The following is a 16,220-nucleotide window of genomic DNA, read 5'->3' on the forward strand; positions in this document are numbered from 1 at the left end:
TCCTGACAACAACGTGTTGTTGCACTTAGTGTAATGGTAGCTCACCAACAATTAACCAACAAATTTTCACCAGGAAAATTACTAACAACCTACATACAAACCATGGCTAGGGGGGAATATAAAATATGAAAGTAGAAAAAAATTATCAAGGGGGTGGTAGGTTTTGCTAAAATTCCGTAAAGGTGTGAGCTTAAAGTCTTTTTTATCAGTAGTAGAACGATAATATTCACTATGTGCATTCTTTATTGAAACTATAAACAAATTTTTTTTATTAAAGTTAACATAAATTTTATCATTCTACTACTGTTTTTAAGCCTTAAAACTCACACCTTTACGAAATTTTAGCACAATCTACCTCCCCCTTTATAATTCCATCTTTTTATACTGTTTTTTTGTTCTGATTTTTTAAGTAACATCTAATTTCCAAAATTCGTTTTTAGTGAAGTGTATTATTTACTAATGTAAGGAGAAAAAATGGAAAATGTTCAAGCAATCAAACTTATTGTAAATTCTTATCAGAGAATAATTGTTCAACTTGATGGGAATTCATTAAATAAAAAACATGAAAGGTCGAAAATAATCTGTTGTTAAAATCTTAAGAAACCTTTTTACTTATTTCTTTATCCCAGCAAAGAAAAAATCATGTTTTTTGAAAGTACACGTCTTGGAAAAGTAAAAATAGGACCAACGGGACTGGATTTAATTGAGCATACACGGGTTAAAACATGGATTTGATTTACAAACCAAACAATATTTGTTAAAAATAGCATAAGCATGTTTATCCTAACATGGACAGCATGTATTGGTCAGTTCGTTCATCCAGTAGGAGTGGAGGGGCTAAAGGGGAGATAGGGGTATCATTAATTTTGCCAGCTGCAAGTATCTTCTTATTGAAAAGCAGGTACAAAAAAAATCCTTCTTGCCTTAACTCGAATTTTCTATCAAGCACTAAAAGCCCTTCTCTAATTTTTAAAAAATAATTCAAAAAGGAGAGAATTTTTCACTATGCCTAACTACTGCAGGGCTTATTCCTGTAGTGCCCAGTACTTAATATAACCTAACCTAAAATAATAACAAAGGAAAGACCTCCACTGCCTTTAAATAATCTGTTAAAATAAAAAAACATATGGTACATAAATTCGAAGTAGCGCGCAGCTAACGTAAATGTGCAGCATTAGAGATTTGACACGCATTTTATAAAGCCATGCAATAATTTTATCGGGAATAGTCCTTTTCGTGGCAACGCCCCTTAAGGGGCGATTTGTCGTATTTTTAAAATGACTTTTTATAGGTTATTTTAGGTTAGGTTATATTGGGTTAGGTGATTGCCTCACAGGGTTAGAGCCCCCCGCAAGGGTTAGAAATAGGAGAAAACCTACTTTTAAAAATAGGAAGAATTGCCACTTAAGGTGCGTTGCCACGAAACGGACTAAACCCATTTTAACATACAAAAAATATCTTACCAATAAAACCATAGCCGTAACAATTGCTGGAATATTATGCAGACTCTCTAAACCAGGTACAGGGCCTAAAAAAATATATGCAAATAAGTTTTTATTATACAGGGTAATTACAGTAGTAGGCTACCAAATACTTTTTATTTTACTAAGATAAATAGCTCAAATATTAAGAGAGTAATATGCGTTTCAAAAAAAAAGTTTTCGACGGACACCCTGTATCTTAAATTGACCAGAATCAGGTCTCTTTAGAATAAGACAATGGATGCTAATTATTATGATATACATTCCCAATAATGAAAAACAAATTAACCCTTCTGTAGATTGAAATTATACATATGTTGCAAAGTTTGGATACAACTAGACTGAAATCAACCAATCAAAACTCAATAAAAATACCCAAATAATTTAAAACTTTGGGTACCAGTGTAATATCAATGTCTCCTCCCTCCCTGCTCAGTATAGATGTGGTCTTAATAGTTATTTCTCGCATCGTATTATAAACGGCTTTCCGCGGATATAGAAAGTACAATTATGAGATTAAAACTAGTTTTTTAAGCCCCGAGGTGCCGAAGGCACCGGCTAAAAAACTGGTTTTAATCTTATGATTGTACATTTCTATATTCGTAGAAAGCTGGATATAATACGTTGCTAGACATAGTTTATTCGTATGGATGAGAACCGGTTCCTATCCACCGGATTCGAATGAATACGAGAAAATAATTTTATTAATTAGTAAATTTTTTGTCCGTAGCTTAAAATTTCGAGAACTACTAAAACTCAAGAGTTCTCAAAATCATGGACTCCGTTAAGGTTTGAGGATTTTTTTTTATAAATTAGGTATTAGGATGGTTCGAGGCTATTTTTCCCCTCATCCCATTCCCTTCGAATAATAAGACCCTAGATGATAGGGGCGCAGACTCTAGTTAGATTTAAACTATATACAACTTTTCGTATGCAATTTAATTGTACATGTTTGCAAACGCTAGGAAAGATCTGTATATATCCTAATCTCAGTGTTCATATAATGTATTTAACTTTTAAACAATATAGTGCTTACTGCTTACTAAAAATAGATAAGTCATATAAAAAAAGATTCTAGAGAAAAAAAACATGTAATTATAGACTTAATACTTCTTTATTTCCTAGTGGCAATGCTCCTAGAGGCATCTAGGGGTACTTGACGTGTTGGGGGTTGAATTTGACCCCCCCCCCCCTCCTCCATTTTTTTTATTTTTTGGGGGGGAGGAATGCTCTCCCCAAAAAATTCCCAGACCTATAGGAGGCTACATTGTAAAGCAGTGGTTAGCGAGATCCTTCGGCACACACACACATACAGATCCTGTTAATTTATAAAAGGAAAAATTGTGAAAACTCTTTTCTCGTATTCATTCGAATCCGGTGGATAGGAACCGGTTCTCATCCATACGAAAAAACTATGTCTAGCATCGTATTATATCCAGCTTTCTACGAATATAGAAATGTACAATCATAAGATTAAAACCAGTTTTTTTAGCCGGTGCCTTCGGCACCTCAGGGCTAAAAAAACTAGTTTTAATCTCATAATTTTACTTTCTATATCCGCGGAAAGCCGTTTATAATACGATGCGAGAAATAACTATTAAACATTTTTTCACAATTTTTAAATTTTTTTGCTATTCTATAATAACACCAACAAACTGCAATGCAACTATTTTACATTTTAATTAGATACTTTGCACACTTTAAACTAATACTCTTCTAGAGTTTAAATTAATACTAGCAGTTGCGCCACTAGACTTTAAACTAATACTCTTCTAGAGATTTAATTAATACTAGCAGCGGCGCCACTAGACTTTAATGAAAATAACATCCGCAATAGAACGGCAGTTTAAGAAATTATTCAATTAAGGTAGAAATAACCTTTACTGCTTTATTTCACTAAAATACTAAGTAGGATGTCTGTCTGTATAAAGCTTAGGATCTCGGTAACCACTGAACCGACAAGGTTGTGTTTCTTAGGGAAAATACCCTGTTACCCTGTAATTAGGGGAAAAGAAACTACAGAAACTAAGAGATAAAAGAATATTGTAAATGCTACTACGATTTGTATTATTTAGATTATTTTGAGTTGCCTTAAGACCTTGTATATTATTTTTTTTCTGAGGCCAAAGCGGGGATCTGCACTCAATTTATATAGATATAATACACCTCTGGATGATTTAAAATTTATCCTAAGTCTTAAAACCGCTGACGACCAGACATTCACTTGTATAGCTATTTGTAAATGGGAGTCAAAAATTTATTGAATCAGAACTATGGCTTCATGGTGCTCCCTGGAAATGCCTTGAGGAGCTGAGTCCGGAACTTTTGTCCGTTTCAAAAAATCTCGTTCCTAGCCGGAGAAAATCTAAAAAACCTCTACAAATTGGACAATTCTCAATAAACCTTAAAAAATTTTGTTTTTTTAGTGATTTCTAAGGCTAGAAACGAGATATTTTGAAACGTACAAAAGTTCCTGATTCAGCTCCTTAAGGCCTTTCCAGGGAGCACCATGGAGCCATAGTTCTGATTCAAAAAAAAATTTAAATGTCGTCTTTGCATACTAATAAGTAATGAATTATATTTTTAAGTAGCCGTGTTCTAAAACTCAATTTTTTAAAATTCTTTTTCGGTCAGAAATGTTTTTAAGGTTAATTTTATCTGTTGCATATCCCCGCTTTGTCTAATTCCGAAATGAACCCACCCTATTGTATATATTTCAAGGAAGCTATATATGAATTTAAAGATTTCCAAGATAGTTCTCCTTTTGTTTGCTTTGATATAAATCTTCCGTTTAAGTGTAATAAATAAAAAACAACTATGAAAAAAACAATTGAACAATAATAAACATACTCAAAAGATTAAAATTTTGAAACTCTTGATAAACTGTGCAAGTATTCCACCATGTAATTATATGCATAAAGAAAATTTACTTTTTATACCAAAAGTTTTAAATATGCAAAATTTTATGAACAAAAAATACAGATTTTAATTAATCTGTTGAAAACTAGAGATGAGTAGGATGTATGGAATGGAATAAATTGGAAGAAGCATTAATTTATTGATCATTGTTTACTTCTTATACATAAATCGTAGGTATTAGTTAAATACTAAAATTAGGGAGGGAGTTAACATTGGACTGTACTTTATGCTGGTATCCAAAGTTTTATAGATACGTTCTCGCAATTGTTAGCTTAAAAAATTTGCCAATCACTAGGTTGATAAGCTTCGTTGACGGCTGAATGTGTCGTTATGGGTTTTTGTACTGTAATTTGTCCATTGTCATATCCCATAAGAGACCTGACTGAATCCTTTTAAATCAGAGAACAAAAGGAATAAGGAAGATAAATTGATGTACATGCCCAATGATGATACAAATTTAACCCTTCGGACAGCATTCTCTTTACAGAGTAGCTGCACTCTTGTTAAAAAACTAACCTAACAATAGCATAGCAACCATGGTGATCACGTTTCCAACACAAACAGCATGGAAGGAGGACAGGCCTTTGTCAATGAAGAGTCCGAACAACGGGGCCAGGAAGGTGTAGGTCAGCGAGTTACCAGTGATTATCAGGCCGGTCATCTTGCTGTCCAATTGGAACTAAACAAAAACAATTTTATCAGTTTTTTTGGGGGGCTCTTGGGATGGGGAGTCAAGGAGAAAGAGTAAAAATTATTGAAAAGAGAAAAATTTCTACAAACTTCCCCCTTTTAGTGGGATGAAAGTTTTGTTTGGTAGGTAAAACACAAATAAGTAAGGGGGGGGGGGGGGAGGGGTGGTCATATTTTTTTTGTATTTTAGGATGATTATGATATGCCCAATATTAATGGGAGAGTAAGGTAGTAATAAAGTAAAAGAATGTCTGTCTGTTTGTCTGTGTGTTTGTACTGAGGGATCTTGCTAAATACTGAACCAATCGGGTTCTTCTTTACACGGTCCTTGGAAGGTTCATAATTATTTAGGGAGAGTGTAACACCACCCTCCCAATTGAATTCGCCCTCCCCCCTCCCTAATTTTTTTATTTAATTCTTTTTAACTGAAATTTAAAAGATGAGGTGTCACTCGCCTCCGCATAATTTTTTTTTACCTATCTTTTAAATCTAAAAAAAAAGTAGGTTATCTAGTTAAACTCCCCCTCCTTAAGTGCCCCAAGAGGCATCTAGAGGCGTAGCCTCTACTATATATATATATAAATATACTAATATATGTTTAGTATTAAAAATATATATTAAAAGATTATTAAAAGTTAGAAAAGGTATTAACAAAACAAATGAAGTGTTTTATACCGACAGGAAAGAGCAAAGGAAAAACACTTCAGAACTTATTTTTATAAAAAATATCAAAGATTGTTCAGCAATCTGAAGGGATAAGACAATGGCAAATAAATTGATGTATATCCCTAATGATAATTCACCAATTAAAATTCAATATACATAAGTCCTCAAAATTGATAAGCCAATGAATAATTATTTTATAATGGGTAATACAAATACTGATCATTTTATTAAAGAAATTATATTTCTAAATATGAATTTAAAATTTATCTAATCATACATAAAACATTTTTTGTTCTTGATAATTTGGACGTTTTTCTGGTAAAAATCTTATTCATGTATACAGAATACGTATAAATTGGCAAGCAATACAACATATACTGTTAAAAATATTAATGATTTTCATGAAATTCTTATTAGATATAATCTTAAAAATTTTATGTACGATTTTTGACGATCCGACACAAAAAAAATTGACTGGTATTTAACGATCGTCTTTTAGGTGGTTTTTGATAAAATCTTAGAATTCCTAATCAATATTTAGTATTCAATAACAGATTATTTTTATATTATATAGACTGGGCCTTTAGGCATTGCTTGGCTGTATATTTAGTATTCTATACCAGATTATTTTAACAGTATATAGACATGGCCTTTAGGCATTGCTTGGCTGTATATTTAGTATTCTATACCAGGTTATTTTTACAGTATATAGTCTGGGCCTTCAGGCATTGCTTGGCTCTATATATTTAGTATTCTATACCAGGTTATTTTTACAGTATATAGTCTGGGCCTTCAGGCATTGCTTGGCTGTATATTTAGTATTCTATACCAGATTATTTTTACAGTATATAGACAGGGCCTTTAGGCATTGCTTGGCTCTATATATTTAGTATTCTATACCAGATTATTTTTACAGTATATAGACAGGGCCTTTAGGCATAGCTTGGCTGTATATTTAGTATTCTATACCAGATTATTTTTACAGTATATAGACAGGGCCTTTAGGCATAGCTTGGCTGTATATTTAGTATTCTATACCAGATTATTTTTACAGTATATAGACAGGGCCTTTAGACATAGCTTGACTCTATATATTTAGTATTCTATACCAGATTATTTGGTCTTCATACAATTAAGCATAAGGATTTTATAGGCGAGAGATAGGACAATGGTAATATCAATGTACATTGTACATTCACTTATTTTCGCCAAAAAAGTCAAAACCTATGAGAAGTGTTCCAGATATCATTTACATAAAAAAATGATGATAGATTTTTATCGCATCATATTATAGACAGCTTTCTCTAGATAGTAAAATTAGATATTAATAGTTTATTTAGAGTAAAGTGGCCGAACGCCTGGGTTTATTGAATGGTCTTTAATTTTGAAATATTTATTTTATTATTCGTAGAAAATTGTCTATAGGTATCCAATGAATATAAATCAGATTTAAAGCAATGCTGAAAAAAAACTAATTTTATATCTGCGGAAATGTTAAGACACTGATTATTTATCAATACTCCTATCCAGAATATCTTTATTTTTCCTTTATATGTGCATAATTAACACAAGAAAAGAATAATAGTTCTATATCACACCTACCTTCCATACAATTGATTACAAGACAATTGTTCTATTGTACCCCCCCCCCCCCCCAAAAAAAAAAAAAAAAAAAAGCTGAAAAGTAAAGCCTAATCGGTACAGCGGTTACTGAGATCTTAAGCTTCAGACGGACGGATAGACATCCTTCTTATAGGTTTATATGTGCATAATTAACACAAGAAAAGAATAATAGTTATATATCACACCTAGCTAGCTTCCATACAATTGATTATAAGACATTTGTTTTATGTGTTGTATATTAAGATACAAGTGACGAAGCGGCCTGAGGCCGCCTTAGGGTCTGAGTTATTAGAAAAAAACAGAGGGATATTTCAAATTATATAGTAGCTTCTCTACTAAAAATATTTTAGCGGAAAATCTTAAATGAACTTTGTATGTCTGTCTGGTACACAATCAGAATTATGTTTTACTTTAAAATAAAAATAAAAAGCAAATTTGTTTTTCGCTGACTAAAAACATCATATATTCAATTAACTTTGTCAGTCAGTCCGTCCATTATGCTAAAGTTTTAGTAATTAGATTTTTGTGGTTTTAGAGATGTATGTTTAAAGTTTACTGTATATATAATACTATTGACATCTAATGTGTTAACCACATTTTCTATCTTATTAGATTTTTATTAACTTCACAAAGTTTATTGATGTTATCATATGTTTCTTTGTACTCTAATTGAAATGTCTGTCTGTCTGTAAGAAACCGTAAAGGAGTAATCGTGAATTTCTCTTCAGTTATTAAAGATAAATGGCTGGAATTGAAAAAAACATCCCCATGCTGATGATCATCCAGTATAAAACTTACTTTGTTCGTCCGTCTTTTAGAATGCTTTGATATGCATCTACTATCAAAGATATTGTATAATTTCTATTGTAAACCTTTCCATGTTTTTTAGCTTTACTAAGGACTTATAGATGATGTCATCCTTGTTAAGCTTTAAAATTTCTTAGAAATTCTATATATTCTATAATTAATCCTATCAAGAGTAAAGCACATCAAGTGTAAACCTTGGTGGGTTAGGGCCCCCTGCAAGAATTAGGCTTATGAGAAAAAACTATCCCTTCTAATTTACAATTTATCTATATTACAAAGTAGAACGATGTCTGTCTGTGGCGCAGGATCTCGCTAACCTCTGAACTGTTCGGGTTCTCCTTTACAGGGTAGCTTCTCATAGGTCCCGGGAAGGTTTATATTTATTTTCTTGGGGGGTGGGACACCCCCAACTCCCCAAAAAATGTAAAATGCCCCCCCCTTCCAAATTTTTTTTTTAAACTAAAATTAAAATAGTGGGGTCAATTACCCCCCCCCCCCCAAAAAAAAAAAAATTAAAAAAAAAAATCTTTTTAAAATCTAAAATACGAAAAATTTGTTTGATTAAACCTCTTGGGGCGAAGCCGCTAGTTTATAAAATATGGAAGTGTATTTTCAATGCTTGATATGTACTTAATATGGGAAAGCACCCTAAACCTCACGTGCTTAATTATTATTAAATATATTTTATATGCGAAGCACCTCTATAATTAGAAATGTCCGTCTGAGGGTGAAACATAATTCTTCATCTGATATTAAAAATATATGGCTTTAATTTTAAATTTAAAATGTATTTTTTCCCCTTTATATGCCGTCGGTCTGTCAGTATAGCTTTTAGTATTTCCAGGGAAGACTTTATTATCTTATCTTATCTTCTATTCAAGTTTTGTATGCTTTACAACATACAACAATAAATAACTAATAAAAATATTTTTATTTGTAAATATATTGTCAATTTGATTTCAATGTCTCATTCTTAATATAACTGATTGGGTTCTCTATTTTATATAAACTTAACATCGGTCCCGTGATGGTTTTAGGCTATTTAATTTTTAGATTTAAGTCTTAGGATGGGTTTAAGCTTTTTTTTAGTCCGTAGATAATAAAGGGCAAACGCTAATAATATATAAAGTTTTTTTGTCTGAAGGTTAAAATCTCAATAACTACTAAAGCAATTGGGTTCTCAATTTTAGGTAAGCTTCAAATAGGTCCCATGAGGACATAAGGCTATTTCATTTTTAGATGGTTTTAAGCTATTTTTTCTAGCCTGTTTCTGCCCCTTTAATTACAAAGCCCCTGGATGCTAGGTACGCATCCGCTAGGTATGCATTTTTTATTCAGAATTAGAAATATGGATTTTGTTAAAATTTCCCTGACAATTCCTATGCTCTTTTTTTTTTGGGGGGGGGGGGGGTTTACTGTATATTCACAGGGGAAATATTAGAAAATAAATATAAATATATTAACTTGCACATAAAGATTACTTCAAGTTCAACTACTTATGTTAGAATTTCTGTCCAGCTGATTTTTATTTTGTAATAAAAGCCTTTGATACTATGAACGTAATAACATTCTGCCATAGCGTTTTCTTTTTTATTAAAACCTCTCTCTCACACTTGCTTTTTCTTCCATTTTTCTTTTGATTTCTTTATTTGATCTTCAGATACGTATTTAAAATAATGCTTTTTTCATTCTTTCAAAAATGCAATTTGAATTATGGAATTTCTTTTTCCAATATATATTTTTTTATATAACCATCACGAAAGGGTTAAAATGTTTTTAATTTTTGTTTGTAAATCTGAACACATTAAAAGTGGCGCTAGAATCAATTTATTTTATAACTAAGTTTTCTTAAATTTACTATATTATGAATTTAAATTTTCTGTTTTAAGAATAGTAATTAAGTACTTCAACATTATGTAACTTGGGGATTTAAATTTTGATCTATTAAAATTTGAACAACATGATAAAACTAGATCACTACTTGAAAATAGCTTTGCAAATGGTTTCTTAGAATTAATCTCATTGCCAACTAGGATCACTCATACAAGTGCTACTCTCATAGATCATATTTATACCAATGATAATAAAAATAAGTTTGAGTCATTTATTATTACAGCAGATATTTCTGATCATTTCCCTTCTTGCACTATTATTCTTGACAAAGTTAAAGAGTCTGGTCCTGTTTTTATTCAAACTCAAAATTTTAGTGAGGAAAATATTTCCTCTTTTAAACATGATATGTTAAATGCTGATTGGAGTTCTGTGTCTAATAATTACAGTGCTCAAGATGCATATAATAAATTCTATAGTATTTTTAATGAGTCATACTCAAGACATTTCCCATTTAAAAAAGTTAAACTAAATAAAAATATTCATAAAGTTGAACCTTATATGACAAATGCTTTGCTTAAATCTAGAAAGACAAAATTTGAGTTATATGACATTAAACTTAGAGAACCAACTCAAGAAAACATTTCTAAATACAATGAATATAGAAAATGCTATAACAAAGCAATTAAAACAGGGAAAAAATTGTATTTTCAAAAATCTTTTGAAGAAAATAGGAATGATTTGAGAAAAACATGGTCAATATTAAGGGAAGCAATAAGGAAGCAAAATGACAAAAGTTCAGTCATAACTGAAATTTTTAGTGATGGGGTTTGCTATAAGGAGGGGAAAGATATTTCTAACAAATTTAATGAATTTTTTACAACCATTGCAGATGATATTACAACTAAAATAAATCCATCAGATAGAGACAGCACTTATTATACCACTGCATCTGACTCCATATTTTCATTTACTCATATTCAGCCTAAAGATATAGTAACAGTTGTAAATGGTCTAGAGTCTAAATCAAGCCAAGACATGCTAGGTGTTTCTAATAAACTTATGAAAAAAATCATTGAAAATATTGCTATTCCTCTCACTCACATTATAAATTTATCCTTACAGTCAGGCAACATTCCAAATGAGCTCAAAATAGCCAAAGTTTTGCCAATTTTCAAACTTAAAACAAAAGAATCGGATCTATTAAGTAACATGTCTAATTATAGACCAATAAGTCTTTTGCCAATCTTCTCAAAAATTCTTGAAAAAATAGTTGCAAATAAACTTACTGCATATCTTGATGAAAATAACCTTATTTACAAACATCAATATGGCTTTCAGAAAAAAAAGTCAACCATACAGCCCATTTTTCATCTAATAAATGAAATTGTAAAGAATAGTAATGATAAAAAGTATACAGTTGGAGTCTTTTGTGATTTACAAAAAGCTTTTGATTGATGTTCTCATAGAATCTTGCTGGACAAACTTTCTAAGCTTGGAATCAATGGTACAGAATTGACATGGTTTAAAAATTACTTAGCAAATAGACAACAATTTGTTTACATCAACAATGAAAAGTCTGATATGAAATATATTAACAAAGGTGTACCTCAAGGTTCTATTTTAGGACCCTTACTATTTTTAATTTATATCAATGACTTAGCTAAATGTACTACTCTATTTACATTACTTTTTGCTGATGATACCAGTTTTTTAATTTCAGGTAAAAACCTTCATGATATTATTGGTATTCTTAATATTGAATTAAAAATAATAACTTATTGGTTTAGAACTAATGAGTTAAGCCTACATCCATCAAAAACTAAATTTATGATATTTACAAAAGATGAATCGACAATTGATTTTGATAGCATTAGTATTAATCTTGATCACAATAATGATAACCAAAATGATCCAAATTTGGTACACAAACTTACATATGTCAACTCAAGGAGTAAAACTCCTGCAATTAAATTTCTAGGTGTTTATCTAGATCCTAAATTAAACTTTAAATATCATATTGATATGATAAATAAAAAGATTTCACGCTCATTATTTGCTATAAATGCTGCAAAACATATTATTGGTGGAAAAGCATTGCAAACTCTATACAATTCACTTGTCCATAGCCATCTTACATATTGTGCCCCAATTTGGGGAAGTGCAGCAGCATCAACTCTTGATAAAATTGTAAAACAGCAAAAAAAAGCACTGAGAATAATCACCAAATTCTTCCTGTAACTCAACAAATTGTCTATTCTAAATTACAATTTATGTTTGATTACGTTAATCATAGGCTTCCATGTTCTTTTGATAACTTATGGATTAGAAATAGCACAAGAACACCAAGAGTCCTTAGAAATAATCAACAGTACAATGTTCCATTTGTTAGACTTGAGACATTTAAAAAATTCCCTTACTCTGATCTACCAAAGTTATGGAATGAAATCATTATTCCTAATACTAATCCTAATCCTGAAAATGATAATAATAATGACGAGGTTATTTATACTTTTAGCACAGTTATGTCAAGAAAACAATTTTGCATGAAACTCAAAGATTTTTTGTTGGAAAAACTTAATTTTATTTGTAATAGAGAAAACTGTTCTGAGTGCATAAACAGATCTTGAAAATTGATTTCATAAAAAACCTAGTGATTTTTTTAAGTAGGGGGGGGGGGGTTGTCTTTTGGCGGGGAGGGGAGTGTTGTTTTTTGGCGGGGAGGGGAGGGTTGAATATAGGGCAAAGCTCAAAGTGGCATTCTATAAAAAAATATTATTTTGAATTGAGAAATTTCTGTTTTTTTTATTAAATAATACAATGACAAAGGCTTGAAGTATTGCTTTTTTTTCCTTTTTATGTTTTTTTTCTTTCTCCTTTCTTTTTATAAAAACTTTACTTATAAATCTTCAATGATATTTTAAAACTTGAAATATGGTATTAAAATTATATACAACAATGATCTATCTTATTATTTTTCCTTTTTATTCTCTTTACTTTCATATTAATTTTGTTTTATTTTTCTCTAAATTCCTTCATATATTTTTTTTCATTTTTCTTATTATTTACTGATTTCTCTAACATAATATAAATGTTTATTTGTGTTTTTTTTTAATTTTTTTACCATCCTCACAACTCAATTTAACTAAATTAAAGTTTCAATTTTCCCTTTCACATTTAATTTGTTTTATATTCTTTTTTTTCTTTTCGTCTTCTTTACAAAGGGGCTTCAGGAATCAAATACACTATCCCCATTTTGGTCAAGATAGTACTCCTGTAGCTCCTGGTGCATATCCTGAAAATTTTACTTCTTTTCCACCAATTTATATTTAGTTAATAATTAATCTCTTAGTATATATTATTTTATTTTGTATGAGACTAAACATCATAATGTAAACTCTAAATTGTCGTTAGATAGCAGCAATTTAGAGTATTGTATGTGCTATCTCCTAAGCTAGGGGGTACCTGGCAGCACCAAATAAACATTATTATTATTATTATTAAAATAAAAAAGATGAATTTATTCTTAATAAAGTAAAATATTGGGCCTTATCGTTCTGGGCAATGAGAGTTTATTATGGATTATTGGAGCACTATGAGTTTTAAACATTTATCCCTTGAAAGACTTGAGCTCATATATAGACATTTATTTCCTATATAGATCTGACATGGATCTTGAAGCAATAATGCAGGCTGTTTTGTAAATGTTAAAAATTGGAAAAATTTATTAAATAAAAGTTATCGCAAATATACTTAGTAAATATAAGATACTAGTGACAAAGCGGCCTTAGGCCGCCTTAGGGTCCGAGTTATTTGAAAAAAACAGAGGGACATTTCAAATTATAGAGTAGCTTCTCTACTAAAACATATTTTAGCAGAAAATCTTACATGAACTTTTTATGTCAGTCTGGTACTCAATCAGAATTATGATTTACTTTAAAAGAAAAATAGAAAGCAAATTTGTCTGTGAGGATTTCGCTGACTAAAAAGCATCATATATTCAATTATCTTTGTCAGTCAGCCATTATGCTAAAGTTTTAGTAATTAGATTTTATGGTTTTAGAGATGTATGTTTAAAGTTTACTGTATATATTTCTATTGAAATCTAATGTTTTAACCACATTGTCTATCTTATTAGATTTTTATTAAGTTCACTAAGTTTATGGATGTTAACATATGTTTCTTTGTACTCTAATTGAAATGTCTGTCTGTCAGTAAGAAACCGTAAAGGAGTAATTGTGAATTTCTCTTCAGTTATTAAAGATAAATGACTGGAATTAAAAAAAAACATCCCCATACTGATGAACATCCAGTATATAACTTACTTTGTCCGTCCGTCTGTTGGAAAGCTTTGATATGCATCTACTATCAAAGATTTTGTATAAATCTATTGTAAACCTTTCCATATTTTTTAGCTTTACTAAAGACTTATAAATAATGTTATCCTTGTTAAGCTTTAAAATTTCTTAGAAATTCTTATCCTTATCCTATCAAGAGTAAAGGCACATCAAGTGTAAACCTCGGTGGGTTAGGGCCCCTTGCAAGAATTAGGCTTATGGGAAAAACCTATCCCTTCTAATTTACAATCTTTATAATAAAGTAACAGGATATACATTCTACATGTGTCTGTGTGTACTAAGGGATCTCACTGACCACTGAAACGATATGGTTCTCCTTTACATTGTAGCTTCTCATAGGAACTGGTAAGGTTTATAACTATTTTGGGGGAGAGTACAACAACCGCCCTAGGAGAAATCACCCCTAGAAAATAATAAACCCCTCTCAAATTTTTTTTTTACTTTTTCTTTAAAAAACTGTACTTGAAAGAGGTGGTTTGACTCCCCCCTAACCCAAGGGTCCCTGGATGCCTCTAGGGGCATAGCCGCTGCTAGTTTATCTATAATACAAAGTAGAACTATGTCTGTCTGTTTGTAGCAAAGGATCTTGCTAACCACTGAACCGATCGGGTTCTCCTTTACAGGGTAGCTTCTCATAGGTCCTGGGAAGGTTTATATCTATTTTCTTGGGGGGTGGGACACCCCCAACTCCCCAAAAAATGTAAAATACCCCCCAAAAAAAAAAAAATATTTTTTTTTCTTTTTAAAACTAAAATTAAAATAGTGGGGTCAACTACCCTCCCCCCCCCAAAAAAAAAAAAAATACGAAAAATTGGTTTGATTAAACCTCTTGGGGCGAAGCCGCTAGTTTATAAAAAAAATATGGAAATTATAAATTAAAAATGTATTTTTCCACTTTATATGCCGTCGGTCTGTCAGTATAGCTTTTAGTATTTCCAGGGAAGACTTTATTATCTTATCTTATCTTCTATTCAAGTTTTGTATGATTTACAACATACAACAATAAATAACTAATAAAAATATTTTTATTTGTAAATACATTGTCAATTTGATTTCAATGTCTCATTCTTAATATCTAAACTACTTAACTGATTGGGTTCTCTATTTTATATGAACTTAACATCGGTCCCGTGATGGTTTTAGGCTATTTAATTTTTAGATTTAAGTCTTGGGATTGGTTTAAGCTTTTTTTCTAGTCCGTAGATGATAAAGGGGCAAACGCTAATAATATATAAAGTTTTTTTGTCTGAAGGTTAAAATCTCAATAACTACTAAAGCAATTGGGTTCTCAGTTTTAGGTAAGCTTCAAATAGGTCCCATGGGGGCATTAGGTTATTTCATTTTTAGATGGTTTTAAGCTATTTTTTCTAGCCTGTTTCTGCCCCTTTAATTACAGAGCCCCTGGATGCTAGGTACGCATCCGCTAGGTATGCATTCTTTTATTCAGAATTAGAAATATGGATTTTGTTAAAATTTCCCTGACAATTCTATGCCCGTTTTTCTTTGGGGGGGGGGGGGGCCGGGGGGTTCACTGTATATTCACAGGGAAAATATTAGAAAATAAATATAAATATATTAACTTGCACATAAAGATTACTTCAAGTTCAACTACTTACATTAGAATTTCTGTCTGGCTGATTTCAGTTATTTATTTTATAATAAAAGCCTTTGATACTATGAACGTAATAACATTCTGCCTTAGTGTTTTCTTTTTTTTAAAACCTCTCTCTCACACTTGCTTTTTCTTCCATTTTTCTTTTGATTTCTTTATTTGATCTTCAGATACGTATTTATAATAATGTTTTTTTCATTCTTTCAAAAATGAAATTTGAATTAAGGAATTTAT

The 16,220-nt window shown here is 30.8% G+C and overlaps 1 protein-coding gene across 1 annotated transcript in view; it reads right to left on the reverse strand.

Annotated features, from left to right (window-relative positions):
* Positions 1-16,220, reverse strand: part of LOC145327253 (MFS-type transporter SLC18B1-like) — a 35,293-nt gene that overhangs the window by 3,821 nt on the left and 15,252 nt on the right. The window contains exons 11-12 of the mRNA XM_080170840.1: positions 4,917-5,079; positions 1,464-1,528 (exon numbers count right to left, since the gene is read on the reverse strand). Of these exons, the coding sequence (XP_080026966.1) occupies positions 1,464-1,528; positions 4,917-5,079 (228 nt within the window). The remainder of the gene's footprint in view (positions 1-1,463; positions 1,529-4,916; positions 5,080-16,220) is intronic.

This window comes from Acartia tonsa, chromosome 8 (genome assembly GCF_053477335.1).
Source record: "Acartia tonsa isolate MP-2025a chromosome 8, ASM5347733v1, whole genome shotgun sequence".
In the NCBI taxonomy this organism is placed as follows: Eukaryota; Metazoa; Arthropoda; class Copepoda; order Calanoida; family Acartiidae; genus Acartia; species Acartia tonsa.